Below are 19,650 nucleotides of genomic sequence, written 5' to 3' on the forward strand. Positions count from 1 at the left end.
GTTCTTAGTGCAATCTAATGATTTTTTACTGAATTTTTTACTCTGAATGGTATGAAAAACTGAAAATAAAGGTAGTTTGTCTTTGCTATCTAGCTAAGAAAGTTCCTCTTCCAACTGAATGGTAGAACAATCTGGAAAGAGGGGCCTGTGTTTGACAGCCTGTAGTTTTATGCAGTGTTGCTGTAGCAGTGTCGGGCCCAGGATATTAAAGAGACCCACCTTGAGCCTCTAATTTGTGTATTTAGCACTGTGCATGATACTTTGGGGTTTTTTTTCTTTCCCCCTTCCTTTCTTTATCTAGTTCTTTGGTTTCTCTATAGTTTGACCCATCTGTGACCAACGGAATTATTATTGCTAATATAAAAGTTTTTGTTTGTTGTTGGCAATCTCATAGTAATGCATTAGACTTAATAGGTTGAGTGTCAAAGTAAAAGGACTGTAGTACTGTGTACAGGTTACTTCCGTACAGTCTGATCAATGCTGTGCTACCTGAGTAGTCACTGATACGGTTGCCAACTCCCTATCTACTAGTGTGGGACATGTAATTCAGATTCTGGATATATATGTGGGTGGTACATCTTTTATATTAATGGACCATAATATTCATAGGCCAGTACCAATTGTTCATTCTGTTTGCTACCGTTTCCTGTGTTCAGATGTTTACTATGCACTCATCCAAGCTAAAATTAAAAGCAAATATGCTATCACTTAAAACGTTCAGGTTGTTAGGACAAAAATTAGATCTATTTTCTGTGGTTTTTTTCTAACATCTTGCTGCATGTTCAGCCTACATTAATTCTTCTATATGGGTTCTTTTTTTAAAAAAAAATTCTAAAATAAGAATGGCAATAGACTTGTTCTCTTGAGCAACTATACAATAATAAATTAGGGTGCCTGCACAATAAACAAACAAAAAATAATAAGAAAATGGATTTAAACCTCAACGCTTCAGCCGATGGCTTTGGTTTTAGGATAGAAAAATAAATCTGATAAAGATTTCTCAAATTTGCAAAAAAAATTCTCATTTGCATGCTAAAAATACCCACCAGAATATTATACAAGAAATGAACCACATTAAATGGCACACAGTATGGTTTTAAATGTATGAAAAATGCCCTGACAATGTCCTTTTTAAAAGGAAACACCAATAGCACAAACTTGGTGTTTACTTAGTTGTATAAGGCAGGTGTGGATCTGGACTTTGAAGTTAATGCTTCCAAAGGGCCAACATTAATAAGCAATGATTCCAGCTGTGATTGTTTACAGGGACCTAGAAATATATTACACAGAACTGAGTTATCATGTGTTTTAGGTCTGTTTAGCTATGGAGTTTCAATAAGAGAACGTATTGGTTTAAAGAGTGTAAGATATTGCTATAAGCAAGAGTACAAGTACCGGTAGTTTATTATTCAGAGAAAAAGATTTGATTTTGGAAAACACAGTCAATCTGTGGAAAGATTCTGAAGCCAAGGAACCTGCATGAGTTTGACTACTGTACATAGTGATTTCCCAGATTTTAGCTCAGGCTTTTCATCACTATGGCTAACTATTATTTAATTGTTTGTATTCCCAATATCACCTAAAAGGCTCTGTCAGGATTGGGGTTCCATTGTGCACTGTAAAAACATAAAATAAGAGACAATAATACCTCCTCTATGAGTTTAAATCTAAATAGACAAGGCAGAGAGAGGATGTGGGGGGGAAGATGTACCATACAGTTAGAGTAAATTGAGTGGTGGTTTGCAAACATGTTAGGAAAGAATGTCCAGAGGAAAAAACTGTAGAAAGTAGTTTGATGACATAATTGGTGCCTGCCAACTTGTAATCTTTAAATTGAGTGGTCTGCATACAAGAGAATACTGTGGTCATATATTTAAATATTTATTTAACAATATAACAAATAACATTTAAATATTCTTGAGTTGCACCTCACTCCACAAGGAGACTTTATTAGATCATTGTGTAATTTATTGGCCATAAAATATGGGATAATAAGCACTGTGGATTTCTATAGCATAGCAGTAGCTGTAGGATAAATGGCAATCAGTTTTAAAAATGGTCAGATTTTGTTTAGGTTTTTTTTATTTCAGTAATAATATGAAAGATTAATCATGTGAGCAAAATATTCCATAAAAGCAATGCCTTCTCAGTTTTACTTGTAACTAAAGTTTTTGTTTTTCTGTACTCAGCTGGGAAGTCATCAATTCCAAACCTGACTACAGGCCCAGAATAAACCAATGTATTGCAGATGCATTGGTGAATTTATTTCTGTTTCTTCAAGAAATGTCACACTTCAAAGAGAAGAACCCTGGCAAGGTAAGTTCAATAAAGTAAGCTCAATATTTTTATCCTGTTTTATCAGGAGGTGTTATGTCTCAGCAAACTATGATTGATAATATAGTAGGTAAATTTGCTAAAATAAAGACACTAAGCTAGATTCAGTAAGGGCTTGTGCTGGCTTTTTCTTGTACGGATTGTAAGGGAGGCTCCATGTAGCAGAAAAGTTGCCCAGGGGAAAGGTTTAAGGCGGTAGGGCCCCTCCCCCCCTTAGCTGTTGGGCTTTCAGCCAGCCACTGTGTAACACCAGAATTGGGGCAGGATATGGCATGACCAGGGTGGCTATGGGATGCACTTCTCTGGTGGAAATGCCATCTGTCTCCCTAGGGTAGAGACATCAGAAAGATCAGATCACAGGAATAGCTTTAACAAAAACAGGAGAATCCTACATCATTTATAAATGTATGTATTATTTTTTAAAATAGCTTTAATTGATTTTCAGAAAGTTTTACTCAGATATTACATAAATAGCATCTAATATTATGATATGAGAGGATCCTACCTATATCATAGTGCTATCATTTATCTGCTCATATAAATGTAGCATATTTTTTCTGAGACAGACTGAGGTGGAAAACACATGAGTGATAAAGGCAAGCAAGAGTTGTATAATACCCTGCTTCTGTTGGCAGAGTACTGTTGTTTTTGGCCAAATCTGAACTGATCTTTTCTCAATTAAACAAAATATTAGTAGCGTGAGCAACATTGATAATGGAACAGTGCATCATGGCAGCTGTAGTGGACATTGTAGATTTTTGCTTGTATCTTTCGGTATTTCACTATTTTTTTTCCTTTTTGCATTCAAACTTGGACAAGTTACATTTTCTTCTTGAGATCATAACAAGAGTTTGCATTGAGATTTTTCCTGAATTTATAAATGAATGAATTTATTTATTTTCCTGAATTTATAAATGAAGTTATATATTCCCAGATGAAAACTACATTAAGAAGTTAAGGTTGAGAGTATATATCAATAACACAGGGTAAAATAAATTATAGGGATGTTGTGATTATCCTAGAAACAAGCATAAACCCAGGAAATTCAAAGTTAAGATTAAACTGAAAAAAACCCCAATCATATGAGGTATGGAAATACAGCTTTAATGCATCAAGACAACCAAATCTGCCCTCTACTGATGCCATGCAATAACCATATTTCACTGGTGGGGAGGGGCACTTATCTCTTGAGCATCTCTTTGTGACTGAGTGTAGTATTTCAGTCCTTTTGCTGCTCCTGGCACCCCCTTTAGGTTGTCTGCCTGTCTCTGCCAGTCTTCTTTGGCTTCGCCCTCCAGCCAGGTCTCACAGTCAGACTGAACATCTTGCAAAGAGTCCAACAAAACAGTCTATGTACCCTCACCAGAGTCTTTAGCCCTAGCTTTAGGCCCTTTAAATTCATCCCTTTGCTTGGGCTTCCAAGTGAGACCTGTCCCCTTCTTGGGGCTTAGGTTAGGCTTCTTTCCCTCTCCCCCTATTCCCACATTTCTTGGGGTTGATGCTCTTTTGCTGGTGGGGGAACTTAGCCCCATCCATTACTCTATGTTCCAACCTAGATGCCCTATAAACAGCAGCCACATACTGTTCAGTTAAATATGTTGATACTACTTCCCTAGGCCTCTTCCCATCTGGCCCCTTTATCTTCACCAATATCCCAGGACCAAAATTCTCAGGTTCCTCTTTCCCTGCAAACCCAACTGTGCAAGCAAGGCAGTTGTACACTGGCTAGTCCTGAGACTATGTCGGCCAAAGAGGAACTCCTTCCTACCCAGGAACTGCCCTACTATGGCCCTGCATCAAATGTTATCTGAGCCTGCTGGGCTCTGATTGGCTATCACTAGACCTTCTAGCCCTTGGAGGACCAAGTCTTTGTTGTTTCCAAGATGTTTGCTCCCAAGAGGCCTCTCTAGGCAGGCCTGGAAGACCCAGCTTCATTGGTCTTTTCCTTTCATGTTGCTCCTTTCTGGGGTAGGGTGCAGCAGAGCAGTGGGACCTCCGGCAGGAGACCAGAAGGGCCTGGTGCATTCTGTCACATCTATATTAAGTACTCCTGAGGGACTTCTGCGTCACTGTGCACACCCAGAATTCGTGTGTCCCTCATAATAAGTAGGCGCATTGCCAGCAGATCGAGGTATGTGATCATTCCCCTCTATTTAGCATTGGTGAGGCCTCATCTGGAGTACTGTGTCCAGTTTTGGGCTCTACACTACAAGAAGGATGTGGAAAAATTGGAAAGAGTCCAGCGGAGGGCAACAAAAATTATTAGGGGGCTGGAGCACATGAGTTATGAAGAGAGGCTGAGGGAACTGGAATTATTTAGTGTGCAGAAGAGAAGAATGAGGGGGGATTTGATAGCAGCTTTCAACTACCTGAAAGGGGGTTCCCAAGAGGATGGATCTAGACTGTTCTCAGTGGTACGAGATGATAGAACAGGGAGTAATGGTCTCAGGTTGCAGTGGGGGAGATTTAGGTTGGATATTAGGAAAAACGTTTTCATTAGGAGGGTGGTGAATCACTGGAATGGGTTACCTAGGGAGGTGGAGGAATCTCCTTCCTTAGAGGTTTTTAAGGTCAGACTTGACAAAGCCCTGGCTGGGATGATTTAGCTGGGGATTGGTCCTGCTTTGAGCAGCGGGTTGGACTAGATGGTCTCCTGAGGTCCCTTCCAACCCTAATATTCTCTGATTCTATGATGATTTATTCCTCAGAAAATATATTCTGCCCAAGAAGTGCTACAGTTCTGCCTTTTGCCCACCAAAGGCCACTGAGGCACCGGAAGAGCCAGCAGCTGGCTGTTCTGGTGCCACAGCAGCCTCTGGTGGGCAAAAGGCAGAACTGCAGCACTTCTGGGGCAGAATGTATTTTCTGTGGAGAAAAAATTCCGTATGTGTACAGTGGTACAGAAGTCCCTAGGAGCAGAAGTTCATCACAGCATCCTGTCTCCAGAGCCAGGTTAGGACAAACAGAATGGGGCACCCTGGGGCTGCTGGGAGGTATCACAGACTGGGGTTCCAAATGGCTAGTGGGGGAACAGCGTTGAGCCAGCGGCTGAATAGGAGTGGGGTGCAAGGCCCCATGAGGATGGGAGGTGTGGGGACAAGGGCACGTTCCTGACTGAATGGGAGAGGCTTGGAGTCAGCCAGGGTCTGTATGAGGGAAGCTAACCAACTCCTTAAGAATCCCGCTCCTCCCCACCCCCAAAAAAGCCTGTTCCATACTTTTCCCACCCTCACTTAACAACCTTCCAGATTCACTCCAGGCTCCTTCCCTCTCTGTCATCTCCTCTGTTACCCCTGGCTCCCCCAAGCCTTTTCACTGCTTCTGACAGGTGCAGGAAATATAGTTCTGTACTGTAATTTAAAGGAATTACTCAAAGTTCTGTATTAATATACCTAGTAAGAAATCTGTCTATTTACCAGAATCTTTTTTTGGTCTGTATTGTTACAGATATACTTGCTGACAGATATTTTGAAATAAATTACCAAAATAATTGAAACTGGCATGATTATATTGTATTATTTTGACAAATAAAATATGCAGGATTTTGCAGAATTTCAAAATATTGTGCACAGAATTTTTAATTTTTTTGGCACAGAATTCCCCGAGGAGTAATTAAGGCATTTTACTGTTTGAGGTCTCAGTTTAAACAAAACTGATTTTTAAAGACACATTAGATTCTTTTTCCTCCTCCCTTTTCCCCTGATGGTATCACTGTTCTATTATTAAGACCATAAGAGAAAAAGTAAAGTCTGATAGTGGGTGCTGCTCCTTCTTAATTAATTTTATCTCCTAATTTAATTAACAAGCTTGTACATTCTCAGAAAATGTATGCTATTTTCTAAAAATAAGTGCTGTAGTTTTGGGGAGGATATGTTGTATTTTTCAAACACAACAGAGTTTAAATCCCTTCTTTATATATGCAAAATTCAGATTAACCTATGGAGCAGTATCTGATGCTTCCATAATGATACACTGTACAGTGTTTACAAGTGTCAAGAGTTAGCACTCTACAAGACAAAACAATGAAAATGTCAAGTAAATTACAACTTAATTTGCACAAAGCTATATCTGGCTTTAGCTAGACCTTGTCAGTGCCTTCCTTTCATGATCGTCAAAATCAGCACCCGGTTTTAAATAGAGTAAAAAAAAAAAAACCAGTTGTAGTTTTCAGATGGATTTTGAAGATGGTGACCTAACAAAACGAGCACCTGTTATTGCTGCCTTTTGTATTTCTTTTGATATCATTGTATCCAGTTTTCATGACTGGTGATGACCTGGAGGTTGTTAAACCTTCCATATGGTAGGTAGAGGGAAGAAGCCTTATTTTTATAATACCACCTGAGACATAGCCTAATCACCCAAAAATATGTTGTTTAATTCTTACTGTAATACTTGTATTGCAATTACTGTATAATAAAAAAAATCTTCAATATTGTACTTTTAAACTAGAATATTACCCTGCTGGGGAACTGTTCTTATCACAAAGTGTAAATATTTAAAGGAGTACTTGTGGCACCGTACTCCTTTTCTTTTTGCGAATACAGACTAACACGGCTGTTCCTCTGAAACCTGTAAATATTTAATGTCCTAGCAATATGAATTCTAACTATCATCTCTGATCTCTTCTGTTTTCAGTTTTGCCTTCTGGTCTGCAGTGTGTGTACATTTTTCACTGTCTTGGGTAGTTACATTCCTGGAATTGTACTCTCCTACTTTCTATGTAAGTATAGTCTTTTTTTTTTTTTAGTCTTGTCTTATGCATGTTGTATGTTCATTATGCAGTCTAACATACAGTCTGTTTTTTTAAAAAAGTAATTCTGTATATGGACCTTGACCAATGATGGTTTCATATGGAAGTCAAGTTACAGATTTTTCAGTTTGTCAGTTACAATTCTGGCACACCTTGGCACAACTGTATGATATCTTTTAGGCAGTGATACAGAGAGAGACACACTTATGCGAAAATAAAAATAAATAAAACACACTTATGCGAATAAAAATATGTGCTACCATGACCACAAATTCCCTATTGGAACTTCTGAAAATATTTAGTCACTTTGTATAAGTAGTCATTATAATGTTGCTTTCCCATAGAAGAGAAACCATACATTCCCACCCCACAATGTCTGGACCAGGTTAGAATGTGCTGTTTTTTATGTGTACTTTGTCAGTGATTTCCATCTTTCAGCAGTACATTTCCTTTTCTCAGACAGCAAATGATGTCTTCAAAGACTGATGGTGGGCTCTGAGCTACATCTCACTGAGATGTCTCTTCCATGGAAAATTATCCCACTACCCCTACTGTTGTTGTGGTTTTTTTGTTTTGTTTTGTTTTGTTTTTACAAATTATGTCACCAACTCCTGTAGTGTATCATGTGTCCACATTGTCATCTAATACTGTCGTTTATATATGAATGGAGTTTTAAAAAAATTCAAGAGAGTGGGTAAAGAGCTGAGTAAATTATATGGAAAAAAACCCATATGCCTCTGTTTTGCCAGTATATCAGTGTCAATCTCTGCTGCTGTGAGGGAGTGCCTTGTCCTTTCAAGAGAACTGGGAATTGGTCCTGCTTTGAGCAGGGGGTTGGACTAGATGACCTTCTGGGGTCCCTTCCAACCCTGATATTCTATGATTCTATGATTCTATGAACTCCTATTTAAGGAGGGGGGGAAACAGTAAACTGAGGCTGATGCGTATATTACTCCACTGCACTGGAGTGTGATATCAGTTCAAGCACACCGAGTCAGGACATTAATAGATACAGTCAAATGGGTTAGCAGAAAAGTTCAGTGAAAATAGCAAAGATTATTACAAGAATTATTACCACCATTACAACATTTATTATAATAATGGAGCCTGGCAGATTTAAGAGATTTATATTTAGCATTGTTGGAGTATTGCAGCACACAGCACAGTGATTTATTAAGATCACCAGTACAAAGGTTTACAGGCAGAAAAACAAAAACCTTTCTGCTTACATCGAGCTTTTTGAGACAAATATAATAAACCTTTATTTGTTCTAAAAGAGCTATATACCAGCATTGCAGAATTAATACAAGAAGAATGCCAAAAGTTTACCCCCATTGCAATTGGGAGAGTAAGTTAATTTCAAATAAATGTGGCTAGCACCCTCTTAAGATAATGACTGTACCATTATCACCAAGGATCTGTCCTATACCTGGAATAGAAAACATCTACTCAAAATCAAGGAGGGCACTGGCTTTTTCCCCCCTCCTCAGGTCATCCAGAATGCCATTGATAGTACTCCTGTGCTGACAGAAATGGCCCACACCCACCCAGCCACTGACTGGAAGATCACATGGAGCAGCAAACACAGTGTGGATCCAATCTCAGATGCCAAATAGACCACTGCAAAAGGAACAGTTTTTAGAACAAGAGGTCATGTGATCAGAAATTCATTGAGATGGTAGTCATTGACAGACATCCAATACGTTACCTCGTCCTAGCGCTTTCTATTTGTTTTATAAATTGGGTGTATTTGATTGGAGTTATCTTTAGTTTATATTATGTTTTATTTGCATTTGATGTTTTCTTTAAACATGTTGTTATAGTAACCTCTGGAATTCATGAATACTGACTCTGTCGCATGGTAGGTGATTATTTTTTTGTAACTCTGACCTATGTCATGTAACTAGGAACAGGAATTAAAGTTCAGTGTCTTACAACCCTGTAATATTATTATATTGTGGTAACACCTAGAAGCCCCAATCAGAGATCCTTGCCCACTAAGTTAGGAACAGTAAACAGGTTGTGATAGTTTCTTGCGGTATCCAGAACTGTAAGTCACCCTGTTACTTCTCTGCCTAAGCATAAAAGGGATCTGCTTGTGCTTAACTGAGTGACAATTCCTTGCCACTCCAGTTTGTTAGACAGCCTCACATATGCCTCAGGACTCTGCCAGTCATAACTGCCTTGCAGGTTAACCCTCGGTGTACTTCAGTTCCCAAACTCTCCAGAAGCTTCTCCCTACAACATCCAGATCCTGTCCCTGGACATTCACAGAAATTACCAAGTATGCTGTTTCCAAACAGACAGAATATGCACATCAACCTGTTGGTTCACCTGAGGATGCACACCTCACGTTAATATAACAGCACTGAGATGAATTTATAATAAAACAATAAGTTTATTAATAAAGAACTGAGATTTAAGTGAAACTAAGCAGACAATAGAAACAGAAAACAAAACAAATAAAACAAAAGTATAATCACACTTTCTAGTGACTAAAATTTATCTCAACAGGCTACAATCCTTAACTAAGATAAGTTTCTTACCTAAAGCAACCTTTCAGTGTCACCCACCCCACATGGCTGGGGATCCACCATTCATGGAATGCAAAGAGCGCTGAGCCCTTTGTTCCCGCAGTGATAGATCACCAAAATGTCTTTTTGCTTCTCCTTATATTCGCCAAAGTTTATTGTCTTTGTTACCAGAGTCAGGATGAACCCTGGGGTTCATAGTCCAGTATCTTCCCATGCTGATTTCACATTTTCATGTTAATTTGTTCCTCCTGTTTACCTCTAATGCAAATGAATTGCCCATTGCCACCGGCATCACCAGGTTCAGTTAGAAACAGAGAGATAACTATTCTCCATCTTGTCGGAGAGAGAACATGTTTCTCCCTTTCTTTATTTGGTTACAGACTCTAAAGCATAATATCATAAGCATTCATAATTCCTCATAGTATTAATACATACATTTCACAATGATATCAATGACCCGTGTGTCACCAGCTTTCATTTGACATCTCTGACAACATTCTTTATAGATAAATATCATGACAGTAGTGTTAGGTGTAGTGAATTTGTCCAGCCTGACGAGTTGCCAACACACATTGAACCACCAATGGGCCTCTCTCTCTCACTCACACTCACACAGACACACACTAAAAAGATGGTCCATGTCCCACGATACAACATCATAGATCATTCTCCTATTACACCCATACAGCTGCCTACACTAATTATTTATCTCAGGAGCACAAGTAATCCAAGCATTGGAGGGCACATAGTGGCTACAGACAGATCAGGACACTTCATGTTACAATACAAGGACCATTGGCCCAGTCCTCTAAAGCCCTTTATGGCTTAGCACACACAAAGATGATCTGCTTAAGACCTGCCAAATGTTGATTATGTGGGGTCTGAGGAAGTCAACATATGAGCATAACAGTTGTGCCATTCAGTTGCTTTCTTAGCTGTGGAGTTTTTTGGGCATACTTGTACACATAGGCCAAATTCTGATTGGTTTCCAATCATAGGCCAAATTCTGATTGGTTTCCATGTGGAACAGGTGAAACATAGCATAGATTTCAATGCTCTCTAGTGTTTAGCTGTTCTTATATCAACTTAAAAACTTGTCTGTCTATCCTGACAGATGAATTTATTTACTATGGTTATTCATATTATTAGAATAGTGCCTTCAGGTCTCATTGTGGTAAGTACTGTACAAATGCTCAGTAAGATACAGTCTGTGTCCTGAAAAAAATATTCTCTCCATTTCACATATAGAAAACTGGGGCACGGGGAGACTAAACCATTTGCCCAAGGTCACAGGGAGAAATGTAGCAGAGTTTGGAACTGATCACATACCCCCCGATCACATATCACATATCCTACTCTAGAGCTTTAACAGTCTTTTCTCTCTACAGGGGAAATGTCAGAAATGAGGAGGAATATTTTTTAAAGCTCTCACAGTAATGACATTTTAACAGTTGATATATTATCTGCCACCTCTTCCCCAGCATATATAGAAATGGGAGATAATGTTACCCTACAAACCTGTTATGATACTGGTCTTGGCAGCAATTATTGGCTGAATGCATTGTAAAGCCACACCTTTAAATCCTATTTTGGGATGAGCCAAAATTAACAAAGCACGGATTTCTTTTAAATATATAAATATTTTTTTTATTTTTGCTGACAACACCAGAAATATTATTTCATCTAGCAGTTAAAATTGCTGATTGACATAGATTGATCTTCCACAACAGCAGAAACTTTCTCCAGAGTCAGTGGGACAAAATGAACATACAAGTCTGGATCAATTGTATCCACTCAGGGCCATTACTTGGTAACATTTTTCACTACATTTTAATGACTTTGCTTTTGTTTTTCTCCTTCTAAAAGATTTCATTTGCCTAAAAATATATATTTTAATCAGACTGTGATTGTGACCCAGGGATCTCTTGTTGCCAAGTGGCAGCAGGAATAGGTGGTACATAAGGGTTACAGGAGTCCCTGGGTCTGGTATTTAATTCTAGTTTACCAAAAGAGTGTCATGACACATAATAAAAGCCTCTGTCACACTGGTTGTCAGTATCATTGCAAAATGCATGTACGGATGTTGTGTATGGAGTTATATATGAACACTGAAAATTATGTTCTTAAGGTCTATGTATAGGGACCAGTCGCCAGGAACAGGGAGAAACCGGTTTTCTTTCTGGCAAGAAATATTTATCTGTTTCCATGTAAATTAAGTATTGTCTGGTTCACAATGGTACTCTACTCACAAATCTGAACCAAATGCTAATGAAGGATAGTGAATTCTTCAAAGAGAGGAAAGGAACAGGAAGAAGAAAATAGTGGGGTAGACAGAGGCAGGGAAACCCATCTTGAGGTGCACATCAAAGGTATGTGCTGGTACATTTAAGGGTGCAAAGAGACACCCTGGCATCCTTCACCTAGGAAGTACGATAGCAAAATTTGCTTAATGGAAAAGGGGTCTCAGTCAGGCCTAGTTGAGAATGTTGAGAGAACTTTGGGTGAAATAAGCTTTTTTAGACAGGAGGATAACTTGTTAATTAAGTTTAGCCTCTAGAAAGCATGTTATGATTTTGTTTTATATGAAACCATTTGTTTCCAATATTCTTACTCACTGTTACTTGAATTTCTGTTCTTTGATAATAAAGTTATACTTATTTTCTCTGTAAATATATCTAAGTGCTGTGTTTAGCAGAGCTGTTTTCTAAGGTATAACTAGTGAGCTGCGGTATACTGTTCCGCTGGGAATACCAGACCTAGCAGTTTTGTGAGTGTTCAGTGAATAAAGGGCTGACTCTGTAGGGAACACTCCCAGGACACACGGATTGGTGTGTGTCTGTTGCTAACCTGTACAGAAAGAGGGATGCCTGGAAGGTAGAGCTTGTGTCACCAGAGACTGCTGGTTTCAGGATACGGATCCACAGCAGATACAGACAAGACTTCTTCACACTAAGAACAGGTGGTGGTGAGGTGCCTCACAACCCTGGCTACCCCAGGGAAGTGTCCCAGTGATATCATTTTGCTTCTGATTTGCACTTGGAAGGGACAAAGAGTAGGATGAAGAGGACTTCTTATTGTTCATTTATTTTGAAAAGCAAATGCTAGGTCCCTGTGAGAGGGCTTGGATTGATGTCACTAGAGACTAAAGCTCTGTTTGTCCAGATAGATTATGGCATAGGCAGCAGCCGTGAAAGACTTTGCCTACCCTGACCTCAATAGAATTCATTTTATGGGGGCAGAAGAGAGGGTAGTTTGATCTCAGTGCCCAACCTTCTAGAGAGACTATGAAAACAGGTGCCAGTTGATGTGAATATAATAGTAATTTTTGTGATGTGGACTAGTGATCAGTAGGAATTGTACTGAGACCAGTAACTCCTCTGATGTGGCATTAAGTTACGTAAAGGTAATTCTCTTTATATTAATGAAATGTATGGCATAATCTTTAGTTAGTGATTTAAACAGACATATTTAAGTAACCTTTCTTTTTATATCTTGGTTTTGTGTTACAGTACTGTGTGCCTTTTTATGTCCGCTATTCAAGTGCAATGAATTTGGGCAGAAGATGTGCAACAAAATCAAGTCAGTCCTGCTGAAACTGGATTTTGGAATTGGGGACTATATCAACCAAAAGAGAAGAGAGAGATCTGGTAAGTAACTAATAGGGGGGTGGGAGGGTTGGTTTTTCCCACATGCACTTTCAAATACTGTATAGCTAAAATTAGGCAAAAATCTACTCATATTGTAATCATCACAGTTCATCTTTTGAAACCAAGCATGAGTATACATGTTGTTGTTGGAATTCTAAACTGAAGGGTGGGAGCAAAGTTTAAACAGTGTACATCAGACTGACCTGTTAGGATGGGGTGAGGCGTTTTCTCCTCTCATTAGTCTTGATCTGCCCCATCACTTCATATATTTAGGAAAACTGCCTGTCTTAAAGTATGAAACATTAGTCTAGCCACCTTACTCAGAGTTACCATGTACTCCCAAATGCAAATGTTCTATTCACATTAGGTGCTTTAATGTCTAGTGATTAGATTGAGGCTTCTGAAATAAGGACTCCTAGATTCTAACCCAGCTAAATTATGCTAGTGACTGTGACTTCAAGCAATTTACATAACCTCTGTGTGTCTGTTTACTGATTGAGGTATTGTGAGGCTTAAGCATTTTGAGATTCTTTGAACTAAAAGATACTGTATAAGTCCATGTTGTTGTTTATTTTATTAAGATATGTATTGTGGAAGGTGTGGGGGGGGGCAAAGCAACTGCTGGGATGGATATGAAATAATATACTCAACTATTTTTGAGCCATGAAATTGCACTATAGTATAAAATCAAAAGGCCATACTTCTGACACTGAAATATTAGGAAGATAAATAAAAAATGTCATCTTCATCCCAGACTTTCTCAGATAAACTTTTATTCTGGGTCATCTTTATATAAGCAAAATTATTATGTTGCTTATTTGATTGTTCACATGAGGGAGTGTGGCAGTACGCTGCTAGGAGAGCCCTTAATCAGCTCCTGCCACCCCAGCCCCAGTCATGGGAATGGATTGGAGCTGGGTAAATAGCCTGGAAACTGCCCACACTTGCCAGGCTCATTAGCAGGAGCTAAAAGGCTGGGGGGGAAGTGGAAGAAGGGGGGCAGAGATCAGGAGGGAAAGGTCATGCTCAGAGGGAGTAAGGAGCCTACTAGTCTGTTGTTGGTCAGGCTGGTGTGAGGCCAAGCCAGGTAAATAGCCTGTAAACAGTAGGGTTACCATACGTCCGTATTTTCCCGGACATGTCCGGCTTTTTGGTTCTTAAATCGCCATCTGGGAGGAATTTTTAAATATCTAAAAACATCCGAGATTTTGCCATTAATTATTTTTCCCCTAAGAAGAGTTGATCATTCAAGAAAGAGAGTGAATGCTGATCACTCGAGAGAGTCCCCACTTTTCCCTCCTAGCTCCCAGTGCTTGCGCCGCAAAACAGCTGTTTTGCATAGCTGGGGGGAGTGAAGGGGGAACACGGCACGCTCAGGGGAGGAGGCAGGGCCGGGGCGGGGTTTGGGAAGGGGTCCAATAGGGCAGGGAGGGAGCAGAGTTGGGGCAGGGACTTTGGGGAAGGGGTTGGAATGGGGGCAGGGAAGGGCTGGAGTTGGGGTAGGGCCGGGGACGCACAAGCAAATTCCCCCCTCCCCTCTGTGGAGCGCCCTCTTTTTTGAATGTTCAGATATGATAACCCTAGTAAATAGTGGGAAACTTGTGGTGGGGAAAGGACACAAAATAAAGAGCACAGGTGTTGCACCAGCTTGGAGTGTCCCTGAGTCTTTAAAGAGTGGGGCCAAGGGGCCAAATCCTATGGGGCACGGTGTGCACCCCGTTACATGGGGGGGCTTGTCCAGGACTCGAAGCCACCGCCAAGGAGTGGCAACTGGAGCATGGAGGGAACCATGCAGTGGCTCACAAAGCAGCAAGAGAAGCTGCAGAAAACCATGCAGGCCTTTCAGCAGTCCCACCAGGCTGAGAGACAGGCCTTACTTGCTTGGCAGGCCGAGCAACAAAAGTCCCTCCAGGACTTCATCAGTGAGCAGGCCAGTGTACATCATCAGCTCTTTCACCGGTTGGAGAGTCCCCCGGGAGGTGATGGCAGCTGCGCACCAGGGTTGGGGCTGTATAAGATGGGCCCTGCCAATGACCCTGACGCCTTCCTGTGCACTTTTGAATGCGTAGCCATGGGCGCCGAATGGGACAAGGCGACCTGGGCCGTGAGACTAGCTCCCTGTCTGTCCAGAGAGGCGCAGGCTGCCGACAGGGCCCTAACTAATGAACAGGCCAAAGATTATGAGGCGGTGAAGGCAGCAGTCCTGGACCAGATGGGACCGTCGGCCAAAAAGTACCAGCAGAAATTTCGTGTGGCACGGTGGACAGGGAGCTTGTGGCCCCGCATGTTTGCCCAGAAGCTCATGGACGGGGCCACGTGGTGATGAAGGTCCGATACCCAGATGGTGGGAGAGATAATGGACCAGGTGATCCTAGAACAATTTGTGTAGGGCCTCCCGGAAAATGTGTGAGCCTACTAGTCTGTTGCTGTTGCTGGTCAGGCCAGTCGGAGTCCAAGCCGTGTAAATAGCCTGTAAATAGTGGGAAACTGGGGGTGGGGAAAGGACACAAAATAAAGAGCACAAGTGTTGCACCAGTTTGGAGTATCCCAAGTCTTTAAAGAGCAGGGCCAGGGGGCCAAATCCTACAGGGCACAGCATGCACCCCATTACAGGGAGAAAGCAAGTGATATTGGGAAAATGTGTTTTCTTATTGGTATGAGGCTATGATTGGTAATGCTTCTTTAGCACCTTCATTGTAAGATTTTACATAGCTCTACAAAAACAAATGTAATTAAACTTTACACCATCCTTAGGGGGAGGCATTCCCTTTTTAGATGAGGAAAACTCTGGCACATAAATCTAGAGAACTACCCAGGGACACAAAGTAGTACGTGACAGAACCAGGAATACAACCTACATTAGGAGATTGGACTCCAGACCCAGCATCTACATCTGCCTTTTTCCAGCTAGACTACATGAAAAAAATTACACTTCTTAAAATATCATTTTTTCCAAAGATTCAATAAACGTTTAAGGGAATTGCAATAAGACAGTCCAAACAACAAATAAATCAAAATGATCATTTAGAGAGAAAAGCAAATCTAAAATAAGAATTCTTATCACACCCATGTTCCTTTCAGACATAGATTACAGCAAATTGTATAGGCTTTGTTAAGAAATAAATCTATATCAGGAGCAAATTTCTATTTATAAACTTCTGCTAACTTTGCCTCAATGATTTTTTTAATTTATATTGTAATTTTAAGCTGAAAATCAGCAAGTACAATGTTATGTTTCCCACAACTGTACTTGGGCACATTGCATGTATTTATGGAGCTTGACTCTTCAGTCACTTAAATGTTGGACCAGTAGAATGCACATTCATTTAAAAATTTTCTTGCCATATAACCATGCATCTTGCAGTGCTCTATTCCCCAGCTGTGTTTTTCTTCATCTTAATATGTATTGTGGGTGCTATCAGAGATAAGTAAAAATTGCATTTGAAGGGGCCCAGGAGTCTATCAGCTTTTCTGCTAGGCTGCAATGCTGCTTCCAGTTAACTTCCTTTAAAAGAAATGGATGGAGGATGAGACTGTGTTTCTTCTAATAGTGTCCCTATGGGTGCTCCACTTTAGGTGTCTGTGTGCCCCTGCACCTCTAATCGGAGATTTTTGGTAGCAACGGGCTACCCCCCCCCACACACACACACTTCCTTCTCTACCACCTTTGGCCTCTGAGGGAAGGAGCAGTTGTCCCTTCCTTATCTGTGTCATTAGCAAAAAAGGGGGGGGTGAGAAAGCCTTGATTTGTGCTGGACATGGCCCACCTTGATTACCGTGCACATTGTAGGGAGAGTGGTCACTTTGGATGAGCTATTACCAGCAGGAGAGTGAGTTTGTGTGTGTATGGGGGTGGGGGGGTGAGAAAACCTGGATTTGTGCTGGAAATGGCCCACCTTGATTATCATGCACATTGTAGGGAGAGTGGTCACTTTGGATGAGCTATTACCAGCAGGAGAGTGAGTTTGTGGGGGGGGGGGGGTGGAGGGTGAGAAAACCTGGATTTGTGCTGGAAATGGCCCAACTTGATGATCACTTTAGATAAGCTATTACCAGCAGGACAGTGGGGTGGGAGGAGGTATTGTTTCATGATCTCTGTGTGTATATAAAGTCTGCTGCAGTTTCCACGGTATGCATCCGATGAAGTGAGCTGTAGCTCACGAAAGCTCATGCTCAAATAAATTGGTTAGTCTCTAAGGTGCCACAAGTCCTCCTGTTCTTTTTGCGAATACAGACTAACACGGCTGTTACTCTGAAACCTAGCATAAGTAGTGTTTGTTTTGTTACCTTTGTTCTCCCTAAAAGTACTCAGGCTAGTGTTTTGTTTTATTTTATTTTTTTCCTTTGGTTTAAAAGAAAAAGGAAAAGAATTTCACTTTCCTTCCCTGTCTGGGGGCATCCCCCCCACCCCCCCGCATCTAATAGACACATAATTATTTTCTTTTTCAGTTAAAAAAAAAAAGTAAAGACGATGTTCTTCTTCATATTCCTCCCTGCTAGAGGATGACGACCCCCTGCCCAGGGGCTTGCCTGGCTCTCTCTGCTCCAAGCAGTGCCTCTCCGCCAAGAGTCAGTTCCTGTAATGGCCAGACACTCACTATGACTGGGAGACCCTCACAGAAGTGCTTTACCTGCCACACCTAAAACTGCAGCCTCACGGGAGCTGAAGTAAAAATTCCTCCCTATAGAGAAAACACTTCAGTCTGCAGGGGATTCCGTGGGTGGTGACCCCGGATCATCCCGGGAGCCTTCACTTCAAAAGGGGTGGAGTGGTGAAGAGGAGAAGGGGGGAGGCGGGGAGAGCCACCAGCAGACTCCCCCTGGAAAGGCTCCTCCGAGGAACTGGCCAGCCAGAGGGGTGTTCCCCAGTGCAGGCATCTCGGCACCGATCCCCGACAACACCAGCAGAGGAACCTCCAGCTGTGAGCTCAGCTGCCTTATGTTCCTTCTTTCCTTCGGGAAGCTCTGGAAACTGAAACCTGAGAAGGGGCTTCCTGCTCTGAGCTCTGCCCTGCTCTGAGCTCTGCTCTCCACATGACAAGGGTCTTCTGTAAGCTCTGTGCTGCTCTGAGCTCAACTCTGGGCAACTACTGCACCCAGAGGACACAGTTACCGTACCATCCCTAAAAGAGCAACACAGAGAAGCCCTGCTGTCAGCTCTGCTTGGGCACCAAGACACCAGAGGCTTCCACCCTCATGCTCTCAGGCAATGGTACCACCCCCTAAGGAGAGGTGACAGTTACTGTACCATCTCTAAAAGAGCAGCATAGAGAAACCCTTTGGTACCAGATGCAACAAAACTCACATCTAGAAAGTGTTCTGCACCTTCCCAACCATTGTTACCAACTACAGACACTCCTCTGGGGTTCCGGATGAGCCCATGGTAACACAGGTGTTCTGATACTCTGGAGACCTGTGGCCTCAGTACCCAGGGAGAGACAATTACCATATCGTCTCTTAAGAAGTGGCACCAACAAAGTTTTTGTACTGGGCAAAACTCTCATTTAGGGAGTGCTCTGCCCAACTATCGGTACTGACAATGTACCACGGACCCTCCTCTGTGGTACCAAATGAACCCATGGTACTGCATGAGCTCTGGTACCCTGGAGACCTGATGATTGGAGAAAAACCACAATCCCCATTACTTGGTACCTGGACCCCGGTATCAAGCACATCCCGGCACCCAGAATCGCTCTTAGCACTGCCAATATCCCAGTCAGCGGCACCCTTACCCACTAACGAATCTGACACTGGCCAGGAGGTGATAATTCCCTGGCCCCTCAAGGTGGCCCACCACCACACTACAAGGGTCATCCCCAATTCCATCACGCCAACCGCCCGTGCCTGCCTTCCTGCCTCTCCCTCCCAAGGCCGTATTGTAACTCTTTGGGTATATACACACACATAGAGCAACCATCTCCAGTGTCTCTTAGGGAGAGTCCACCAGATGGTTTGCTACAGCCTGGCACCTCAGCCAGGCAGGAGAGCACCTAAGCCAGGACAGGAGAAAGCTTTTTCAGAACAGGAAAGAAGGGGCGGGGGAAACACCTGAAGAGGAAGCCTCCTCTTCAGCACATTTCTCCTCATCTCTCCCAGATGAGACTGTGCTGCCCACCCCTCATCACTCGGTGAAGATTTAAGAACTTTCTGGATCTTACCAAGAGGGTGACAGAGGAGCTGCAGATTCCCTTACAGGAGGTGGCAGATACACATCACAAGTTGGTGGAAATTCTGCACACTACCTTCTCATCTAGAACTGTCCTCCCAATTAATGAGCTGATTCTAGATCCTACCAAAATCATCTGGCAGAGCCAGCCTCCATCGCACCAACCAGCAACAGAGTGTAAACAAAAACAACCCTACAGCTCTACCCAAAGAGGCAGGC

The 19,650-nt window shown here is 41.8% G+C and overlaps 1 protein-coding gene across 2 annotated transcripts in view; it reads left to right on the plus strand.

Annotated features, from left to right (window-relative positions):
* The window catches only part of RETREG1 (reticulophagy regulator 1), a 144,898-nt gene that overhangs the window by 102,777 nt on the left and 22,471 nt on the right, over window positions 1-19,650 (plus strand). For both annotated transcript variants that reach the window (XM_073332287.2, XM_073332288.2), the window contains 3 exons: window positions 2,190-2,316; window positions 6,970-7,054; window positions 13,128-13,265. In XM_073332287.2, the coding sequence (XP_073188388.2) occupies window positions 2,190-2,316; window positions 6,970-7,054; window positions 13,128-13,265 (350 nt within the window). The remainder of the gene's footprint in view (window positions 1-2,189; window positions 2,317-6,969; window positions 7,055-13,127; window positions 13,266-19,650) is intronic.

The sequence above is a fragment of the Lepidochelys kempii genome, chromosome 2 (assembly GCF_965140285.1).
Source record: "Lepidochelys kempii isolate rLepKem1 chromosome 2, rLepKem1.hap1, whole genome shotgun sequence".
Taxonomy (NCBI): Eukaryota; Metazoa; Chordata; order Testudines; family Cheloniidae; genus Lepidochelys; species Lepidochelys kempii.